The 21,356-nt window shown below is 39.0% G+C and overlaps 1 protein-coding gene across 1 annotated transcript; it reads right to left on the bottom strand.

Moving 5' to 3' along the window:
• Positions 1–14,968: 14,968 nt before the first annotated feature.
• lrrc3 (leucine rich repeat containing 3) lies at positions 14,969–17,402 on the bottom strand. The gene is made up of 3 exons (XM_048979570.1): positions 17,346–17,402; positions 16,998–17,037; positions 14,969–15,801 (listed from the first exon to the last, which is right to left on the bottom strand). Exon 3 carries the CDS (start codon positions 15,755–15,757, stop codon positions 14,969–14,971), a length of 789 nt encoding a protein of 262 aa, XP_048835527.1. The 5' UTR covers positions 15,758–15,801; positions 16,998–17,037; positions 17,346–17,402.
• Positions 17,403–21,356: the final 3,954 nt, after the last annotated feature.

The following is a 21,356-nucleotide window of genomic DNA, read 5'->3' as shown; positions in this document are numbered from 1 at the left end:
ACAACTCGTAGCTTAGTTGTTGTTTTAATCTTTATGAAATGTTTTAATTAGTAAGCAAATTTATCATATGTTTAATTCCAAGAGAAATGTGAAATTTCTAGGTGACACAGACAAGACAAAAAAAAAGATATTCTCGTACTCAAAGTTTTTATAAATAGTGTATTACACACACATAATATTTTTATTGTATAACTAACTAGCTATGGAGATGTCATAGTTCTTTAATAGGAAACGTTTACTTGAATCCATCCATTCATACATCGAGTTTACTTGACCGGAGAGCACGCGGCGGGTGGGGTGCTGGGTTAGCAGGCGATCCGTAGCCACGCCCTTAGTATAGACCAGGCTTATGTTTTTATGTCTTTGTACTTAATTTAAATGTTTAATAATAATAAATAAAATAGAAGACCGTGTCCTTGGTGGGTGGCGTTGGGGGGTACAATAGATGAATATGGGGGCATCGCCCAAGAATGCCCCGCGAATGCCTCCATGACACCGATCCTGGACTCCTATGTCGCAGATGCGAGGGCAACGATTGACTTGGGAAATGAAGGGTATTCGGTGTGTGCCAACAATTAGTAACCACTAGGTGGAAGCATTACATTTTTTTTTACTATCTTCTGTTGTTTGCTATCTTTTATTTCAGAGTAAGAACGCTCGGATATGAAGGTGTTAACAATAAATATACAGATTATGTTAAATTAATTTAATGGCAGTTTATGGAGTAATGGCGTTCACATAATGTGTTACTGGAACTGCAGACTACTGCAGACTGAAATACTGTTAATATTAAATTACGTATGAAACTGTGATTACCCAGTGTGATTGTTTGTTAGGATAAATCTTTATCAGAATCCCAGTATATCGGTAGATGTTTATATTTCATATTTGATCAACACAAACAAGATGAGATTAAAATCCCAGTATTTAATGGCTGAAATGTTATTTCAGAATTTGGTTTATGTGGCTGTAATGACAGTGAAACATGGCATTTTGTCTTAGAGGTGAATCACCTAATTAGAGTCAGACAGGGAAAAGCTTAATAGTATAATATAGAATGCAACCTTTGTCACATGGGCTTGCTGATACTGTATAATGAGAACATTGTTGGAAAGGCATTCATCTGAGGACGGCTCCAGCATCTCACAGAAGACAAAAGTGTCTTTTTGAAACATCATCTGTAGATAATTGTTTACAGAAATAAAAATCCATCCGGAAATGATCCACATAAAAGAGAATTTCTCTCATTCTATTTTGTTTCCAAAGAACATGCAATTTTGTCTGCAAAACAGAAAATTGCTAAAACCTTCAATGTCGCCCCTTCGTGTTGGATCATCTCATTTGACGTGTGACAAGAAAGATGTATAATGCAGAACAGAAGCACGGCTATGATATATTCACCCTGGACTCTACTCTATGATGCTCTATGATGCTAAGATGCTGCTTTCGTTCTACAAAAAGTATGACATCAATTCCAGATAAAAATATGCACAGAATTAAAAACATCAACCATCCTGATAGGATCTGAATCACCAGTGTCTGGTAATTGCACACTTGTATGGAAAACGATGTGACGTCATTGGACGACGAAGCAGCGGACTCTTTGGCAGCTACGCAGAGCTGCAGTGGAAGCATAAGACTGGACCATAGAGTACGGCGTCATTTCAGTATCCGGTCTTGATTACAGTGTGTGGCTCTGGAGGATGGATACGACATGTCCCTTTGCTGATCCATCCGCTGCTGTTATATGGTGTGAATGGTGCATTTGTGGATTATCACAGTGGTTATGGATGGATCATGGGGCAGGGCACATGGATCAATACCTCATGAATTAGGCCCGGGAATAGCTCATTTTTTCACGTAAATGCTTTTTTATAATGGGTCTATTTCACAAGCCTATCCCCTATCCCTCAGCCATTCCATTCTATGCATTTTTGTCTAGCTGTTTTTTTTTCCAGACTGAGTGCACACCAGGGGTGTCGTTACGCCTATTTTAGGGGGGGGGGGGAAGGGGGGGATTTGGCCCTCCTAAAATGTTTTTAGCCGATCACAAATAAATGTGTATTTTTGTACCTTAAATCCTGAATAGCTTTTTATATTATATATATGTTTGCCATTAGCCCCCACCCCCAGTAAAGACTCAGCCTCATTCATCCACCCATTCATCTCTAACTACACCCCTGGCCCACACCACGATATTTTTAAAATACACATAGACATCTTCATTTGATTTGATCGCACATACAGAAAAATACACACAAACCAGCAAATGAATACTGATTTAGGGCTTATATCAGATTTACATTGCTGAAAACATGCAAACATGTCTCATAATTTAATGCTTACTTAAAATGAGACCTTATAGTTGACATGTTTTCATCTGAATGTCTTCAGCACATTTTTTTCTTCAGCTTCCTTAGTTACACCAGGGCACATAGATATTATTATCAATACCTTATTGATTAAGTCCTGTTTGGACTTAATCAATGAAAAAAGCCATTCAGTCTTGGAAAAAATGCAATATCTGCTCCATATTTTATGTCATCCTGTTTGTCATGGTGAAACTCCTAGTGGAATTGTGTATTTGATTTCCTCTTTCTCTGTATTCAGTATAGCCATGCCATGTGTGAAATGTATGAACTGCACAGTAAGTTGCTAAGCAGTTGCTATTCACTTCAACTAACTAGGTTCTTGAGTGACACGTCTTCCATTGTCGCCACCTGCATGACAGCAGTGCAGATGTGATGTGACAGAAGTCCCTGTCAGTATCAGACCCCCTAGAAGAAGATCCATTTCACATGTAGAAGGCCCAGGGGGAGGTTCTAGAACTCATATTTATTCTGATACCTACAAAAGACATACTTTCCTGGCTTCCCAATGCACAGAGATCCATAGAAGACATCTGAAGTAGTCAAGAAAGCAGATAAATATATCTGCCATGGGACTAAGACATTGCACCACAGTCGATAGTCCATTTCGCGATCTGTCAGTAATGAATTATGTAGGTTGGTTGAGTGCATTCAGACTATTGCCATATTTGCAATTCATCAGTAGAATACAGAGCACTGAATCATATGACAGACCTGCCATTGAGTTTCAATCTATTGTGTCAATTTTGTCATTGGTGCTATGTATCCATTAGTTTCTATGGTGAAAAGAACATGCGAATGTGAGACTTGTTTGTTTTGAAACACACCAGAAAGCAAGATGGGTGATACTGAGTGAAGATTCAGGAATTATGGTCTAGGTGTGTTTTTTTTTCCCCAGGATTAGAGAACAGCAAACATTACACAATGCCTGGGAATGCAATATCCATAAATGTATTTGTAAATATTTGGGTTATATGCAATAAAGAGAAAGAGTTAAGTAATGTCATCTTAGCTTATGTTATTTAATATTTATTTACTTGTCTGACAAGAGAATGAATTCAGTATTTCTTCCCTACTTGTTATTCTATCCCATACAATTGATTATGTCTGTGAAAATGCAAATTCGTATTGACATACTATACTGCCATCTAGGATTTGTCCTCTTGAATCCATCTATTTCTGGGTCCAAGGAAAAATGGTCCCATCCACGCTTACATGCACACATTTCTGAGCTACGTATCATCTGATGTTCAGGTGAAACATAAGATGAAAACGGAGGGTTCATTCAAGTCACATCGCTTCTGCAGAAAGTACTTTGTGGAGTGGCTGCCTTTGGTGATAAATTCAAAGATTCAAAGAGGCACTGAAGCTGCAAAATGCTTCTCAGAAGGATCAGGAGACTTAAAGAGGCGTCCTTGTCATATTGAAAACATTTCTGTCTCTGTAATTATGGCATTTATTTACTAAAATGATTCATTTATTGTGACTTGAATTTGTTGGAAAATGCGGAAAGAGGTTTCATATGGAAAATAAAGTGCTTGCCTTTGAATTTAGCTAAATTGGCAGCATGGTAGGGATCGTTGTGGTTTCACATGCTCACAAACTGGATTTAAGTTGTCATTTCACTGTGGTTCTGTGGCGTTCCTCTGGCAGCTCAAAGACACACTGTTAGGTTTGGTTGGTTTGTGTTATATGGGCAAATGATTTTCCAATGCATATCAAATTGAAAGATTCATTTGCATCTGCACAATGATTTTTAAGTTTATTGTATAAATATGCTTCATTTTGTAATGCATGAAAAATAATATATTTGTGTGCATGTTTGTCATTTAGGTTTCATTAATCAAATACCGAATCAGAGCAAGATTTTATGAGACTATCGTAGAATTGAGACATAATTTACAGTTCATCTTTGTGCATATACTTGAATAAAAATTGCATACACTAGTTCTTCATCTGTTTGTTTGCCATGATCGATCCTTTAGCAGAATGATGTGAGACTCTTGCTTGATGCATCCTTCTTTCTTACAAGTGAAGTCATTGAGACGCAATGACAAATAGTCCACTAAACATGTAACCCTTCACTTACAAGAACAATGCATAGCCTTTCCTTCCTAATGTTTATCTGTCTTTCTGCAAATAAGACTGACATTAAGTTGACACCTATTTCCCTTTATCACCATGATACTAAAGGACAAGTTCAATAAATTCTGCTGGGTTGATCGTATGATTGGACACTATCTCATCAGAAGCACAACAGCATGATGTCCTGGCAAAGAATCTTAAGCCTTATTTCAACAAACAACATGTAATGATCTATAATCTCTCAGTCTTATTTGAGGAAATCATTACCTTATAGGTTGCATCATCTGCTGCTGTGAATTAATTGCAGGTGAACTTTCTAGATTGTCAAACCTCAATTAATTTCTACTGATTTAGGTCTTCTCTTCTTTTGAAATATTATGTTCTACCCATTTATTTTCCACTTCACTCCACTACCAGAAGATTAAAATAGTCTCCACTTATAATTGGTTTAGATTAAGTCTAACTCACTGCTGTGTCAGCAAACATATCTGGTTTTGCCTAAGATTTTACAGAGAAAACGATGTATATTTACAGCCCAGATGTATTGGTAAAGCTAATATAGAATTGTGTATTGTTCATCATGCCTGATTCAGTTGGGATGATAAAGGCTGCCTTCTTGCACTGTATATAAACCATCAAGTACTTAATTATAGGATATCAACAATTAGTATTTTTTTCTTCAAGGAATTGTATGTTATACTTCAATTGTTAATGACCACATTAATATCCATGGTTTTTCTATTTCTGGGACATTTATTTGAGTTCAGGTTTGCAGCCTATCAGTAGTATTTATACACTGCTTGCCCAAAAAAAAAGTTGCACACATTAACATTTCGTTGGACGGCCTTTAACTTTGATTGTGGTGCACGTTCATCAATGCATTGTTTCCACAGGCTTATGCAACATCTCAGCATTTTCTTCATCCAGACTTGCATTCATTTCTCGCCGAGATCTTGAATTGATGATAGGTGAGTCGGACCACTCCGTAAAATCAGCTTCAGCACATCTCAAAGACTTTCTGTGGGGTTAAAGTCAAGACTCTGTGGTGGCCAATTCTGTGAAAATGATTCCTCATGCTCTCTGACCCCCCTCTTTGACAATTTGAGCCCGATGAATCTTGGCATTATCATCCTGAGATATGTCCGTGCAAAAAGAAGATATCCATTGGTGGGATAACCTGGACGTTCAGTATATTCAGGTGCTCAGCTGAATTTGCTTTGTTGCTGAGCTGCAATAATGATCCAATAATTGCATCTTAATTACTTGCTAATTTAAATTCAAACAGTGCTTTTTTTGTCCAGGCAGTGTATATCACATGACACAGAATTTGTGACATAAGTACAATATTTATACATATAAGAATAAAAACAAATTCAACTAAGATCTTCAATATGATACCACAGGGGTTGCCCGATGCCCCAAGTCACATGACACTTTTTCAAGTGGAAGTTCGCTGCAGTGATTATGGAAGAAACCCGCATCTTAACAGAGAGAACCAGGAGCCTGGGTCCGAGAAGCAATCACTGCTGGAAAGTCAAACTTAGTAATCATGATCTAAAGTTACAGTATGCCTGGATCATTGTTCATAAGGTAGGAGACTCCTGACAGTTTACAGTGGGAGTGGAATAGAATCTGTTTAGTTTATATTCCAGTTCCTGCAAAAATTAATGGTGGTGGGCATGGGGTACAGCATTGTACAGTTAGCCTTCCATTCGTCGTTGCTAAATCTAGGGCCGACGTCTTGTTCAATGTTCAATCCTTAATGCTGGCAGGGTGTTTACCATCATATTATATAGGAATTGTATTTTTCAATGGTGTATATAACGTAGCTCAGATCAAGTTATGGCTGATGAGGATTTTTCTCACTACATTTAAACTTACTACGTCTTCCCAGGCGGAAAGATTTTGTTCGTACACCAAGTGAACATCATCACAGGTAGCGCTGCGCTTTGGTGAAGCGGCGTGTGAGCTTCTCTCGTGCCTCATTAGCTGTGACTCTCTGTCAGCCCACGACAGAAACCAGTCTCAGCTCAGCAGGTCTTATTTCTGTTAACACCGGCTGAGGCCTTAGCCCCTTTATAACTTTTTTTTTTCTACCCTTGTGAACATATACTTTTAAAAAAGTGAAAGTATGGGCTGCGACGTTTAAGCCTCCCACACAAGGGAGAGTCAGTGACCTTGGGAATAGCAGTGAGGTCTGACCCAGTCGGCATGCTGCCACCGCGACCCGCACCACGAGAAACAGCGTGAATGTGACGATCGTGATGGATGTCAGAGAAGACTCAAAAGCATAATGGAGAAAATGGCGGAATCTGTGTCTCAGCCATAAGTTGGACTACTGTAACCGAGTCGGAACTCTGCGTCACTCTCCAGTCCAATTTAAAAGCCGTGCCCTGCTCTCCTTCTGTCCAGCTGGTATTTCATCAACACCCTGGTGCTCTGATTCGCTGGTAATTCTGTAGGTGTCCTGCGCCGTCCTCAATGTGGCTAATAGCTTCAAAATCAATGCACATAAAAATAAAATAATGAAAATGGTGTGAATCCACTTAGCGGCTAAATGAGGTTGCGTGTTTGCATATAAATCCCTGGCTTTGTGGTAGATGAAGGTGACATGGATGGCAAATGTATGCGAAGATACAATCATGAACAACTTAAGACCAATTCAGGCTGAATCGTCCGCTGGAGTTTGCAGCCATGATTCATTCGGTCTGCAAACTTTGATGCATTAACTATACTGGGAAAACTTGATTTCTGCATAGTAAAAAAAAAAGCATGTAATTGCCTTAAAATTCCTTGTTTTCCTTTGAAGTATATGAAGGACTCCCTCTGTAATCCAGATCTATCGTTATTTGATTTCTATTTAAAAATACACAAACAACAACCCAGAAAAGAAAAGCTCTAGGATCAGAAAAAGGCAATTGTCAGGCAATTGTTGTTTATTCTGTTGTTCAATACATAATTCCAGTGACATAAAAACCTGTTATTTTGACGTTGTGGGGACCATCTTTTCAGTTGGCACAAGAGGAAGCTCAATTTTATAAAAATCTGTGACTGCAATCAAAAAATTGAAAATGTATTGTCTTGTATTTTGTTTGGTTACTTATGGGAGGGGTTAGGGCTGGGTAGGGGTTAAGGTCGTCATTGTTATAGGGTTAGGGTTTTATCCGTAGAAATATATGGAGAGTCCCTATAAAGATATGAATACAAACGTGTGTGTGTGTGTGTGAATGAGTGGTCTCCAAAAAGATGTGATTACATGACTGTGTGTGTGCGTGTGTTTGTGCGTGTGTGTGTGTTTGTGCGTGTGTGTGTGTGTTTCCTTTGTTTGAGGACAGAGGTTGAAGTCTATAAATAACCCAAGAGCCTGTGGGCTTGAAGTACGTGCTTCGTGCCTGGGACAGTGGTATCCAGAGGACAGTTAATACATCTGAATGTCACACTCCGCTCGTAGTGCATTAGAGTAAATAGAGCAAAGTTGAAAAAAGCAAGGAAAGAAAAATACAACAGTGTTTGCTTTTCCAATCTACTCTGTCATTTTAAAAATAATTTTATAATGTAAAAAAAATTAAAAGAAACAGAAACAAATTGACAGTATATAAAATACTTTCAGAAATTGAATAATAAATTGTGTATTAGTAAATGTCATGTGACACTAATGCTCTGTCTCACTAACTATGCTTAATAAAATAACGCAACACGTGTTTACAGACGACTAAAATAACACTGTTAAAACCCGGGCGCAGCGCAATTTTGAAGGAAGCACTAGGCTGGTTTACTGTTCATTTAAAGTATTTATTTAATAACACCCATAATCCACAAGCTACCATGGCACCAGAGAAAGACACACAGGCTCATCGTGGAGGAGAAAAAACACGAAGTCAGAACATCGCAACACATGTCGTCTCTTTAGCATTGAAAAAATTATGGATTTGTTATGACTTTATAGATACCACAAGTAAATATGCACCCTTTTCCTGATGTGAGGTAGAAGTAAAATGTGCTTCTTACTTGTCTTCATTTTTCTGATCATTAGGTTTCCTGACTCTCAAAGATTTTGGGAAAAATGCAAATTGGGATTTACGTCTGATGCTGATGGGGCCCAGACAAAGAACAACCAGCTTACTTTCCAACAAAGTGATGGTTCTGGCACCAGCGAAGATCAATGTTCCCAAAGGGACAGGGCCGACTGCCCACGGTGCAAGAAATGTATCGCAGAACTCAGTGTGCAACCTGCTTACCTTCAAAATCTTTTCATTAATATGCTCGAGTATTTAAAATGTATGTGAAATACATTTACTAGGCTCTCATAAAAAAGAGCTGCCCGTCTTCTGTATTATGAACTACAATATTCTGAAGAGTATGGAAATGTAGTGATTTTGCAATAAATGCTTTAAAGAAGGCAAAAGACAAAAAAACCTATTCATCATCCATTAGCATTAATGAAACCACAATTTGCTCTGTATCCGAATATGAGTTGTCCTCATTGTTTTGCTTTGGAATTCAGAAAGCCGAATATTAATATTGTATTAAAGAAACTAGCTAATTTTTTGAGCAGGTTGTAATACTTAAGTTGGACTCTGATTAAACAAAGCCGACACAGACTCATTGAAAAAGCTTTAAGGATCATTAATTGAAACAGCTCCTTTGTGGTTGGGAAAAATGCAAGCATTAAAGTAGCTTAAAGGAAGATAACCTCAAATTCAATTAAAACACATACCTTCTCCCTGGAAACCTGCTACTACAATCCATTTATTATTGATCTGGAAACTTGTTAGTAATACAACCTACAGTATTTGTCGCTCTGGAAACTTAATGGGGTTGATACTAAACGAATGAAACAAAGCTGGTAAAACCTGATAATGAAGCAAAATATAATTGTAAACGTACTACTCAATGCTATAAAACAATTGTCTGCATCGTCGCTTCTTTTTGAACAATTAATAAATAAGCAAGTGAAGAATAGCTACCATTTTATGTATAAGATTTATTAGATAAAACAGGGAAACATAATTTGATACAAATCTGTGGAGATGCTCATTAGAAGAGCAAAATCCTGCTGCTGACAATAAGAAAAATATCACAAATTAAGTAACATACAATGTGTCAGCAAGAATCAATAGCTGTGTACTAAGGAAACATTGTTTTGGTAACTGTGGTTTTGCCAGAGCTCAAAAATCGTTCAGTAGAATATTTATTTTTTTGTTACATGTGTTTTAACATTCTCTCCATGGCTACCACAAGCGGAAATGTGTCACAATTTACACCAGACTTCAACCTCATTACCAGTTTTCCATAATTACAACCTCAGAGAGTGGATCAACCAAGATGTGCACCAACTCACAGTTCAACAGATAAAACTCACAGTGACTTGAGGTAATGAAAGAAAAATCCTGGATAATGTATCAAGCAGTTCTACTGGTAAAAGTGATGGTTCCTGAGGTAATTATACTGTAAATGTATGCAAATGCATGATGCGGACAAGGCAATGTTTCCACCATTAATCAATGTCCGCATTTAATATTCTGGTTCTTTTTCGGCAAAATCCACCGTTTTTTGTTTGAGAACCTTGAGTCATCCCATTTATAGTTTTTTAAATGCACAGTCACAAGCTCCCTGCATAATTGCTTAATCTAACCACTTATCAAGTACAAGGTGAAAAGGGATGGGAATGGATTCTAACCCATTTTTCTTAACAGAAATTGTAGATATTACACAAGGAGTAACTAGAGAGAATCAATTCCTATATCTGTACAGTACCAAGAGCCAAATTACATTGGATGTGAGTTTCAATAACGGGATTTTAATATTTTGTATCTTTGTATGATGTTTTATATTTTAGCATGTTTATTTAATCTGATCTGTCTACATTCGAATCAGAGTTTATGTGAAGCCAGTGCCTCTGATTTACAATGTAGTAATAAAATACAGATTTAAATTATGTTTATCACTTTTTTGCAAATATGAGAATTGTGCCATTGAAAATTTTAACAAAAGTAGTCTGGTTGTGTGTTATATATTCATTCAGGGTCATGGGGGTCTCCTGGATGCTACAGGCATAAGGGAAGCCAGGATGGGGCATCAATATATCACCTATGGCCAGTTTGGTAACTCCAGTTCACCTTAGCATGTTTTTATCCTGTTTGGGGAATCTGGAGGAAACCACACCACAGCACTGGGAGAACATGCACACTCCACACATAGAGAAAGGGTGATGATTCAAACCCTGGTTTCTAGAGGTGTTAAACAACAGTGCTAACCACTGCACCAACCTGCCCCCCATGTCTCTGTACTAGTACTTCCACAGAAATTCCTTTTAGGTAAAAGCTATCACGACATCCTCAGACATCTGTGACCGTAACAAAAGGGGCAAAAAGTGTTTCATACTATCCCGATTAAATCAGAAATTCAAAATAGGAGGCAGGTATGGAGATAATGGTTTGCCTTGGATAACTAGGTTAAATTCCTTAAATTAATTTACAGTAATTACAGCATTACTAGAGCTTCCAGATGTAGCATCAACCAAATACTGCTGTCAAAGACAAAGCTAATGAGCTCCTTTCGGTGCAAAGTGGCACTTTGGATTAGCCTGGCAGTACACAGAGGTACTGCGCCAATGCCTTCAAGAGCAGCCAGAGCGCACAGCACAGCCTACTGCTGCCACACTGGGGATGTGATGGCTTTGCCTCTGCAGTTGCAGGAGTAAAGAAAAATGATACCACACAGGCTGTGAATACTTCACACCATAGCTTATGTCAGTGTTTCACAACCCAGTCCTCGGGGGAACCCCGGACAGTCCGTTTTTGCTTCCTCTCAGCTCCCAGCGCACCTGTACCAGGTATTCGGTGTTCCTGATTGGCTGGGAGCTGGGAGGGAACAAAACCATAGACTGTCTGGGGTTCCCCAAGTACTGGGTTGCGCAACACTGGCTTATGTTGCCATGGCCAAGAGTCTCTCCCGTCATGGAATGGTTTAATGTTTAAAGTAAAGTACATATCTGAGTCAACAAAATACTGTCATTTCCATTTTGATCCCCAAATCACTCCCCCCCAAATGTGCAATGGAGTGGACATTTCGCTGTGTCACCTGTGGATAACTTTGTTGCTGAAGAAAAATGAGACATCGTGGAACTGAAGTACATTAGGAAAGATGCCTGTTCTATTATTTAGTTTATGTAATATGTATGGTTCATATATCAGTGATATACAGTGTATATATTATATCATTGAACCTGGTAGCTGTGCTTTGATGACTAAGCACTTTCTTCAGTATTTAGCTACTACAATATCTGCTAGCAGGGCGGCATGGTGGTGCTGTGGTTAGCACTGCTGCCTCACACCTCTGGGACCCGGGTTCGAGTCTTCGCCTGGGTCACATGTGTGTGGAGTTTGCATGTTCTCCCCATGTTGTTGTGGGGTTTCCTCCGGGTACTCCGGTTTCCCCCCACAGTCCAAAAACATGCTGAGGCTAATTGGCGTCGCTGAATTGCCCATAGGTGTGCATGTGTGAGTGTGCCCTGCAATGGGCTGGCCCCCCATCCTGGGTTGTTCCCTGCCTCGTGCCCATTGCTTCCGGGATAGGCTCCGGACCCCCCGCGACCCAATAGGATAAGCGGTTTGGAAAATGGATGGATGGATGGAATATCTGCTAGCCACTTATCTCAGCTAATTAATATATCAGTTCACTTAAAGTCAATGTCAGGATCGCTGGTTAAGGCTCGGTAAGCGCACGGGCAGGTAAGCGGGCAAGGATGCAGGCCAGGAGCCAAAAGTCGGGGTAAACGGGGATTTAATAAGGAGACGGGGACCAGGAAACATCAACTCACAATACCTAACATCAATGATGCATGAAAAACCGGGGCAAGACTGGGACGACAACAGACAAGATTGGGCAAAAATAATCAGACACAGCTGGGCAAGATCAGGGAAGCACACGAGGATAATCAGGGGGCGTGGCACACGCGAGGATAATCAGGGGGCATGGCACACGTGAGGATAATCAGGGGCGTGGCACACAGGAGGATAATCCGGGGGCGTGGTACACAGGAGGATAATCAGGGGGCGTGGCACACAGGAGGATAATCGGGGGCGTGGCACACACGAGGATAATCAGGGGGCGTGGCACACAGGAGGATAATCAGGGGGCGTGGCACACAGGAGGATAATCGGGGGCGTGGCACACGCGAGGATAATCAGGGGGCGTGGCACACGCGAGGATAATCCGGGGGCGTGGTATACATGAGGATCGGACGAGCCGGGCATGACAGTCAACAGACAGAATTTGTCATTATGCTGTACATTGGGTATCTACAGTACAAATTACCTGCTGTCACAGTTCAGGTTCTCTGGAAATGTCAGGGAAAAGAAGATTAAAGAACACACTTTTCCTGCATCTGAAAAAAAGGCACTTAGTTCAAGGACTGGTTAGTGACCTATTGTGAGCATTCTGATGGAGCAAAGGTTTTTTGAGTAGCAGCGAGGATTTCTGAAATGCAGTCGATTGACATTTACCACCATGGCAACATTATAATTCAAAAAAATTAAAAATAAATTAAAAATCTAATCAAATGCCCTGAATGTACAAATGATTGAACAGGAATTGAATGGTACAACTGGTGAATATTCAGTAAACTTCTAAATATAAAAAGTGGATCTACAGTTTTTATACTAGGCCTAAATAATGACTAATGATTGTAATTAATGAGCTACATTGTAAAAGACAGCCAAAACCTCTGCCAGTTGACAATAGCAAACAAAAATCTGACCAGTCTACCAATATACCAACATAGCATTTTTGTTTCACTCCTGCTCTATCATATGCTAATAGGGCATCATAGCAAATAAATTAACAGAATGGATTGATGGATGCACAACAGAAATGCCACAAGCATCATTTCAACCTTTTAATTGTCAATCGATTATTTTGTATCTCAGCTGTTTTAGATTACAAGTTTTCTCAAAACAGGAGAATGCGAGAGAGAGAGAAAGAAAAAAAAAACATTTTATATTTTAAAATATTTTCATTCAATACAGATTTTGTTATATATGTTGGTACGGTACCTTAGGCCCACTAATCGATGTCTGACACATATTCAAAATGTTTTTTTAGAATAAACACAATGAAAAGTTTTTCTTTTTTTCCAAGGTTTACTGTTGTTTGGTAGGCCATTCAGGAGTAGTGAATAAAGTAGACGACAAACAAATGAACAAATAAATGGAGAGAATCCAAAAGCCTCCAGGAAAAGCATCACAATGGAGAGAAGGGGAAAAAAAACACTAGCAATGGAAATCAAGAGAAAGAAGCAGGAGACGAAATCACAAGAGGCTCTCGCCAGCGCTCCTAATCAGTGAGTGGAAACAAAAAATCAACATGTACTATATATATCTTTGATCTTAGGCTATGGGTAGAAAAGAAGTAAAAGAAACGTTTTTATAAGGTTGTTTAGGATATAGTACAGCCCACATCAAACACTGCAGAGTAAAACAATGTTATACATAATTACACGACAATGAATACTTATATTGGACAAATTATGTATGACATAGTAGAACGATTAAGCCCTTTAAACTGAATGAAAACAGATGTGTACAATTACCATAACTTTGTTTCTAAACATTTAAGATTCCAAATATCATTTGTTAACTTGATAGTCAATATTACATTGAAATAGCAATCTATTGACACACATTAGTACATCGTAACTATGTATCTTCCAACAGAGATAGTACTATAATCACAATTATGGAACAGATTACTAAAATTAAACATGGCACCCCATTAACTGTAGTATATAATCATTTGTGATAACTGGAACCAGATGTAATAAAGAGATACAGCTTAATACTGTTTCCAGTTAAGACTGTGTACAGTGCAGCCATGTAATGGCATCAAAAGGCAGGCACTTGGGAATTATCAAAGTTAGCATGCTCCCCTCTCCCACCACACAGCAATATTTCTATGAATACTGAGAAAATGGGCCTGTAGTAGCTATATTGCAAAAAATCAGCAAATTACTGTTATGTTACTCATTTGTAATCTAAAATAAAATCATACATTACATCACATGATTCATCATTCATCCCTCATTCAGTTATGAACACTGCTACGAACTGATTTTACCCTAAAAGGTGCCCCAATATTCAATGTTACCCACTAACCATGAAAACCAAAAGAGCTGATAGGGGTCCCTGAGTTCTCATGGTGTCACAACTCAAAAACCAGCATTTTCCCAGCATTACAGCACCATGATAGATTATGCTGTAGTTGCTTTCCATAGCTGTGCAAACGCAACTTAAATAGTACAACAACTACAGAAGCACAAACATTAGTTGAAGATGGACATTTCAAAACGTTCCCAGCAAACCCGTAGCAGCAGAGTTTGGCAGGGAAGTACCACTTGAAATACAATCCATGTTCGAAAGCCAGGATGTGCTGACATCCAAGTGTCACAGAATCACTTGATCTTTTGCTGCAAACACATGCTTTTACAAACAAACAATCTCACACATTCAGGTACACTAGAGTACAGTACTGACAGTGTCAAAGTCTTTTCTGATCTGCGTGGTGCTGGGCAAAGATTTCAGGTATTCCAGATGCCTCCTGGCATCCTCCTGGTTATGTCGTACGTAATATATGATGTAAGCTATTACCATGGCGAACCAGCCAAACATAGTGATGAACATGGCGACATCAGTCGTCTTGTGGTGGAAATTGCAGAAGTTGATGCCTGAGTCCAGCACCTGAATGATGGGCCGGCCAGCATACTCCTCTTGTACGGCGGTGTGGCAGCTGACCTCATTAATCGTTTCGGGATCCAGACGGAGCTCGCGCAGCACCTCCTGCAGAGTGCACTCGCAATGCCAGGGGTTGTTGGACAGGCGGATCTTGGCGCGTATTTGTGAGAAGGCTTCCTTGGGCACGGTGTGGATGCGGTTGTTGGACAGGTCTAATGTCCGGAGGCCCTCGGAGATACCCTGAAAGGCCCCGGCGTCCACAGCCTCAATGGCGTTGCGGGACAGGTCCAATTCCTGCAGCCAGTGCAGGTCTTTGAAGGCCTGCCGGGGGATTTTGGTGATGCGATTTGAGCCTAGGAGCAGGGTGACAGTGTCCTCTGGAAGATCAGAGGGGATGCTGTCCAGGTTGCGTGACACACACTGCACAGAAGTCAGGCCGTTCTTCTCGGTGCAATGGCAGCTCTTAGGACAGGCTGACACCAGGGTAGCCAAGAGCACCATTATTAGATTTGATCCACTGATTAGGGAAGAGGCAGATCTAACAAGGAGCCTTGTGGGCATAGCAGTTCCCATGGGTCTCAGAATCACCACAGCCAGCTTCTGTACCCCCTGTGATTCTGGAGTAGCAACACAGAGTGGGATTAAAGAAAAGTCATTCCGGACAGAACACTCAACATCGTATGTTCTCGTTGCATTTTCCTGTTTTTCTGCATTTCCACTCAGCTATGCAAGCGTAAGTGGTGTACAGGGTCTGGTCACAAATCCACAGCAATCTCAGCAAGTAGCATCACGGTACGCCATTCCACCACGATCGGGCTGTCCAATCGTCAGCAAGATAATGACCTGAATGCACCCCAACAGAACTACCTGGTACAGAAGGAAAGTGACGGAAAACCCAAACTCTTGAGACCTCAGTCCCCTAGAACTTGGCACAAGAGAACAATCAACGCAAAACAACTCACAAGCGTCCTGTTTGTCTGTGAATTGCTGAAAGACCCAGGAAGACTGGTACTGTATATGTATACATATACGGCCCATATCACCCAATGATTTTATATAATTTTTTTATTGTTAAAATAAGGATAGGTATACCCATACCTCATATAATAAGTTTTTTTTCCCTGTATACTTCAAAGGAAAGCATGAATGGAGGTGATTATATCCCCCTCTTGTGGACTGCACTGACCACATTTCTAACCCACTGTTTGCTCCTAACAGCCGCCTCCCCCATACATCTCAATGTGTCATTTCATGGCTGATTAACTTAAGAGGCAAGAATCACACGTCCTACTTTGGTATTCTTTGAACATCACATTTACCTTCTTATTGTCTACGCTGGGCACTGGGCAGTAGTGATATATTTAAATATTTTTAATGGGAAGCAATAATATACTTTCAAATATAAGTACTGCTGTTTTCTGTATATTTTAACAGGAAAAGAGGTTATAATCACTGACACCAATAGTAAATAACCCTTAGGAATGTAGACAACGTGGCTAGTACCGCCATCGCAAAAATGTTTCAGTGTTAAAATGCTTGTATCTATATTTAAGATGCGCGCAGTGCACGTATTCAATGTAACAAGGAAATTAAAAATGCTTGAATGCTACAGGTGGAAAAAAATTCTAGAGAAGTGAAAAGTGAACCTGGCAACACAGTACATCGTCGCAATTAAACCTTCAACCGATATAAGCTTCATAAGGAATTTTCGTTTTCAGTTATTTATATAAAACATAATTTCTAATGAACACGTTCTGATGTACAACTTATAGAAAATTACATAATAAATCAACGAAAGAGTGTTTGTACTTACACGACTCTGCTAACACTCGCTGAGTGATGATTTGAGATTGCTGAAAGACACATCTTTAAAGGTTATCGCAGTGTTGAAACGAAAGGCTAAACATACATTTAATTTCACTCCCGACAGCAAGTTCATAGATATTTCGCGATGACTTGCGCTTAACTGATTCAGCAAGAACACCGCTATTAACTTAACCGCACTGCAAGTCTCCCTTTGAAATTATAAACCCGTATCGTGCTTTTTTTGTTATCCATTCAATAACGAAAATCAATGAAACTAGAAAAGACTACTTACTAAGCAAAATATTACTACGTAGAATAGAACGTTAGAATAACTTTTGAGAGCAGAAAAACATACCGTGATGAAGTGCGCATGGAATCAGCTGGTTTTTCTCGCTTCTTCACTTGTTGCTGCTACACGACTCTTTCATTGTCTACTTGAGCCTTGGAGTGAATTCGCCATCCAATCATTGCGGGCTCTTCTCTGATTGGGCTGCAGGACCATCCTTCATCTACCTGGCTCTGCTTTATGGAAGTGCCCCACATTTTACAGATGTTATGATGATGATGATGATGATGACGATGATGATGATGATGATGAGGATTATTATTATTATTATTATTAGGGGCATTAGAGCTCATTCACTTTTTGCCTATGTGGTCCTAAAATGTGTGTTAGACTAATTTTTAATATTTTATATTGATTATTTGCTAATTGCTACTTCCACTGCAGAGGAGCTCTTCGATTTTTTGATTATTTAATTTGTGTTTCACAAAGGCTTATGCCACAAAAGATCTTGTTGTACTGTCATTGTCCTGGAATGTGTAAAATGTGTATTAAATAAACACATTAAAATATCTTTGCTTGAATATCTTTGACCCCAGTAGGTAATGCATTTATCTTCCAATCATTTTTCCTGCTCACGACAGGGGACATTTAAAAAAAAAAAAATTGTTATTTACTATTATTGTTTTTTTATTCACCTTTTGACCTCATAGCTCCGCATTTTTCTGAAACCAGAAAACCACCTCATATCTGGGTTATGAATAAGAGTCTCAAATTAAACTAATGCCATTCAATTATTTGTTTAAGGCGTGCAGAAATAATATCTGTGTATTCCATTCCAACGACTAATTATACCACCCTTACATCCATTTTCTGCACCTACTTATCCGTTACTTACAAAAATTTTAATGCAGATGTTGCTTCAGATCTTATATATTTGTGTTTCGGTGACCAGACATACATGAATTATATATAGTTTTGAGTGAATTAAAATCAGTTCTGATGATAAAAGCTAGCTGAAGATGTAGATCCTGTATGATTGGATTATAAGATGTGGAACCAACAATGACCATAAAGCATCTGAATCTGAATCTGATACATACTTCTCCCGACAGTCCAGTGCACGAAACATAATGCAACAATTCGCATGCTTTAGGGTGTATTTTTCATGGTTTTCAGGATCATCTTGCAGTAAAACAACTTTATTAATTTTCTATTTGATCTATCGGAAATATCATGGAAGACATTGTTGAATTTAGATTTAAAGAAATGTATATATTTTTTGTCTATATCTGTCTGTAAAGATATTTGCTACTATTTCACATTACAGATATCAACCTCCCTTTGTGTATGTCTCCAATGATGTGGCAGATAGCAATGAAGAGTTGACAAGCAACGGAGATTTTGTATGGGGAAATGTTGTCCTCCTTATGTAGAGTTTGCAGGTTGAATTCAAAGACAAAACTTCCGAGACAAGCAAAAGATGGAAGATTTATAGCAGGAGGTGAAGGAATTAGTAGGACTCCTGCAAAGACTCCAAAGGTTGGATACAGCTCAATAACCTGTAGTCGCCCAAAAGTGTCCTTCTAGGAAATATTGTATCTCCTTGTGGAGTCTTGGCATGTCATCTTCAGACATCATTGGACATAACCATGCACCTCAACCCATGGTTTACTCTATTAATGTAACCTTAGTCTTTGAAATGCATATACAGTACTGTGCAAAACTCTAAGGCAGTTAGTGAAAATTATGATGAAATGATATTCATGTTGATCCAAAACTATAATATTATGTCTATCAAAGTGTGTTAGCTTAGCCATTACAAACCATTTTCTAAAGTCACCGCAGTATTTGCAGAAAACATTCCATACACCCACGTATTTGTTGACCACTAGCACACTATGTTTAGCTAATCAATACCTCATCAGGTTATTTAACTAACTGAATTAATTAATTGAACTGGTGGTGAATTTTAATAAATACAGGGAATGGCTGGGGTGCCCATAAGGTGTGGTGAGGAATTGGAGTTCTAGCAATCCTACCAGAGACCAGTAACTGTTCATTTGTGTATGTTCTAATGTTAAATTGTGTTGTTTTTTGAGAAAAAATGTACACTTGCTACTCAGATAAATAGCTTTAAACATTTTCGGTGGCTTTCAAAGACTTCGTACAGCACTGTGTTTACATAGGATGCTAATATATACTACATCATAAATTTTTATGAATATGATTTTTTCTCTGTTAAAGTTTCAGCATGATTTGAAAGAGGTGAGATTATGGGTTATTCTGCCCCACAGGTAAATGGAATCATTAATCAGTGGCTCTGTGTTCTTGCTATGTAAGTGTTGAGTGAGATGTGATTGGGTGCTTTAACACCAATCATACTGAAAAGAGCAATACTGCCTTGGCTTGAGCTTGTGAAAGGAGCTTCAGGACTGAGCTGTGCTCTGCAGGTTGTGACTTCATTAGCGGCATTTATTGATTGTCATAGGAGCTACAGTAGGAGCTTATCGTGGGATCCATGGTGGTGCACTGGCTAACATTGTCGCTTCCCTCTTCCAGGGTATAGGTTTGGAAGCCTAACCCTTGCTTATCGTGTGTGTGTCTTGTGTAGGTCCAAGTACAGTGGTTCCCTCCTACGATCTAATGATATCCACTGAGATGAACTGATGCTTTGAAATTAGCCATAACGTGACATTGTGTGAATGGCAGCTTACCTTGTTCACTGTTTTGCCGGAGATAGACTCCAGGCCACTGTGTACCATATAAGCAGGTGAAAGATGGATGAATACGAACTGACCTGCCTCATGGTCTCCTCCCACTGCGGTCGATAGTATGGTACCACATCAATGTCAAAACTAGGGGGCGCTAAAACACATGGTGAAAAATATAAGCCTGTAAATTTTTACATTTTAGGTAATAAATATCCCACTCGCACGCACAATTGTGAAATTTTTGCACTCGAGATTTAACATGAGGGTGGTTTTGACAGTTTTGAGGTGGGTTCCTGGCCTTTTCTGTCGCCGAATGCTATTGGTTAATGGCTTCTGGTTTTGTGAAAGCCAAAGTGTATCCAGTGTTGTAGTAGCCAGATTAAAGCATAGTTTTAAAGAGCCATTATTATTTTTATATCATCAAGGTATATGTTATCCTTAAAATACAACATACTGTATGGCATGAATTACCAACTGAAAATTGAATTTCATCTGCATTGTTATAAATGCAACTATTTTTTAAGTGGTTGAAAGAATTTATTATTATGAAAAGAAGAATGCTAATAACTATAATTAATACACTGAGCAAAATTTAATTAATTAATGGTCCTTCAACATGGAGCTGTGTAATTTGCCCCTCATGGACAAATAGTTATTTTGAATTTGAATTTGAATTGTAGGGTAGAAGTAGAGTGCAATGGCCAAGGAGATTATGGCAAACGTGCTGTTTTTATAAAAACCGCACCTCCCTTTTAAACGAAGAGCAAAGCATTCAGCTTGTGTCTGTGTCCACAGGTATGGCATTGCCCACCTGATGCCACAATATTTTCTACAAGCTACGAATACAAAAATGAATGGAAATATAAAATATGCATAACTCATTCAGGCAGCTTTCAAAACTGTTTCAGGTTGTTTACTGCAAAGCAACAAAAAAGAATCCATGCATACAGTTATTATCCAGCTACAAACTGTGACTAATTGCTTATTATGGTCCTTCGTTATCGTTTTAGTACATCAGGATTTAATTAATTCCCCTTTTTCTAAGTCTTTAATAAACAAATTGCATGTGTCAACTCACTCAACTGGCAGTGCTAAATTATGCTTCTGTAACTGATTTACTGACTGTACTAATCCATCTCATCTGTGATGGGTGAATCCTGATTAGAAAATCCTTTTGCCCGGACAGATACAACAAAATTACTTTAACTGTCACTCCTGGCATAAATAAAGATTGGAACATTATAAAAGCGTCTTCCTCCAGTTGCTGAGTGATATTGTACCTAGTGCTCTTTTCAACTGTTTTTTGGAAGATAATGCAAGGAATCTTCATTAGCTAGCACTGCCAGAGCTATCAAAGTCCACATTTTCT

This window comes from Brienomyrus brachyistius, chromosome 16 (genome assembly GCF_023856365.1).
Source record: "Brienomyrus brachyistius isolate T26 chromosome 16, BBRACH_0.4, whole genome shotgun sequence".
NCBI lineage: Eukaryota > Metazoa > Chordata > Actinopteri > Osteoglossiformes > Mormyridae > Brienomyrus > Brienomyrus brachyistius.
This window is presented reverse-complemented; position numbering and strand designations above follow the sequence as displayed.

What these genes read in the sequence shown, in the direction of transcription:
- lrrc3 (XM_048979570.1), bottom strand. Translation starts at nt 15,757, where the DNA reads ATGGGAACTGCTATGCCCACAAGGCTCCTTGTTAGATCTGCCTCTTCC.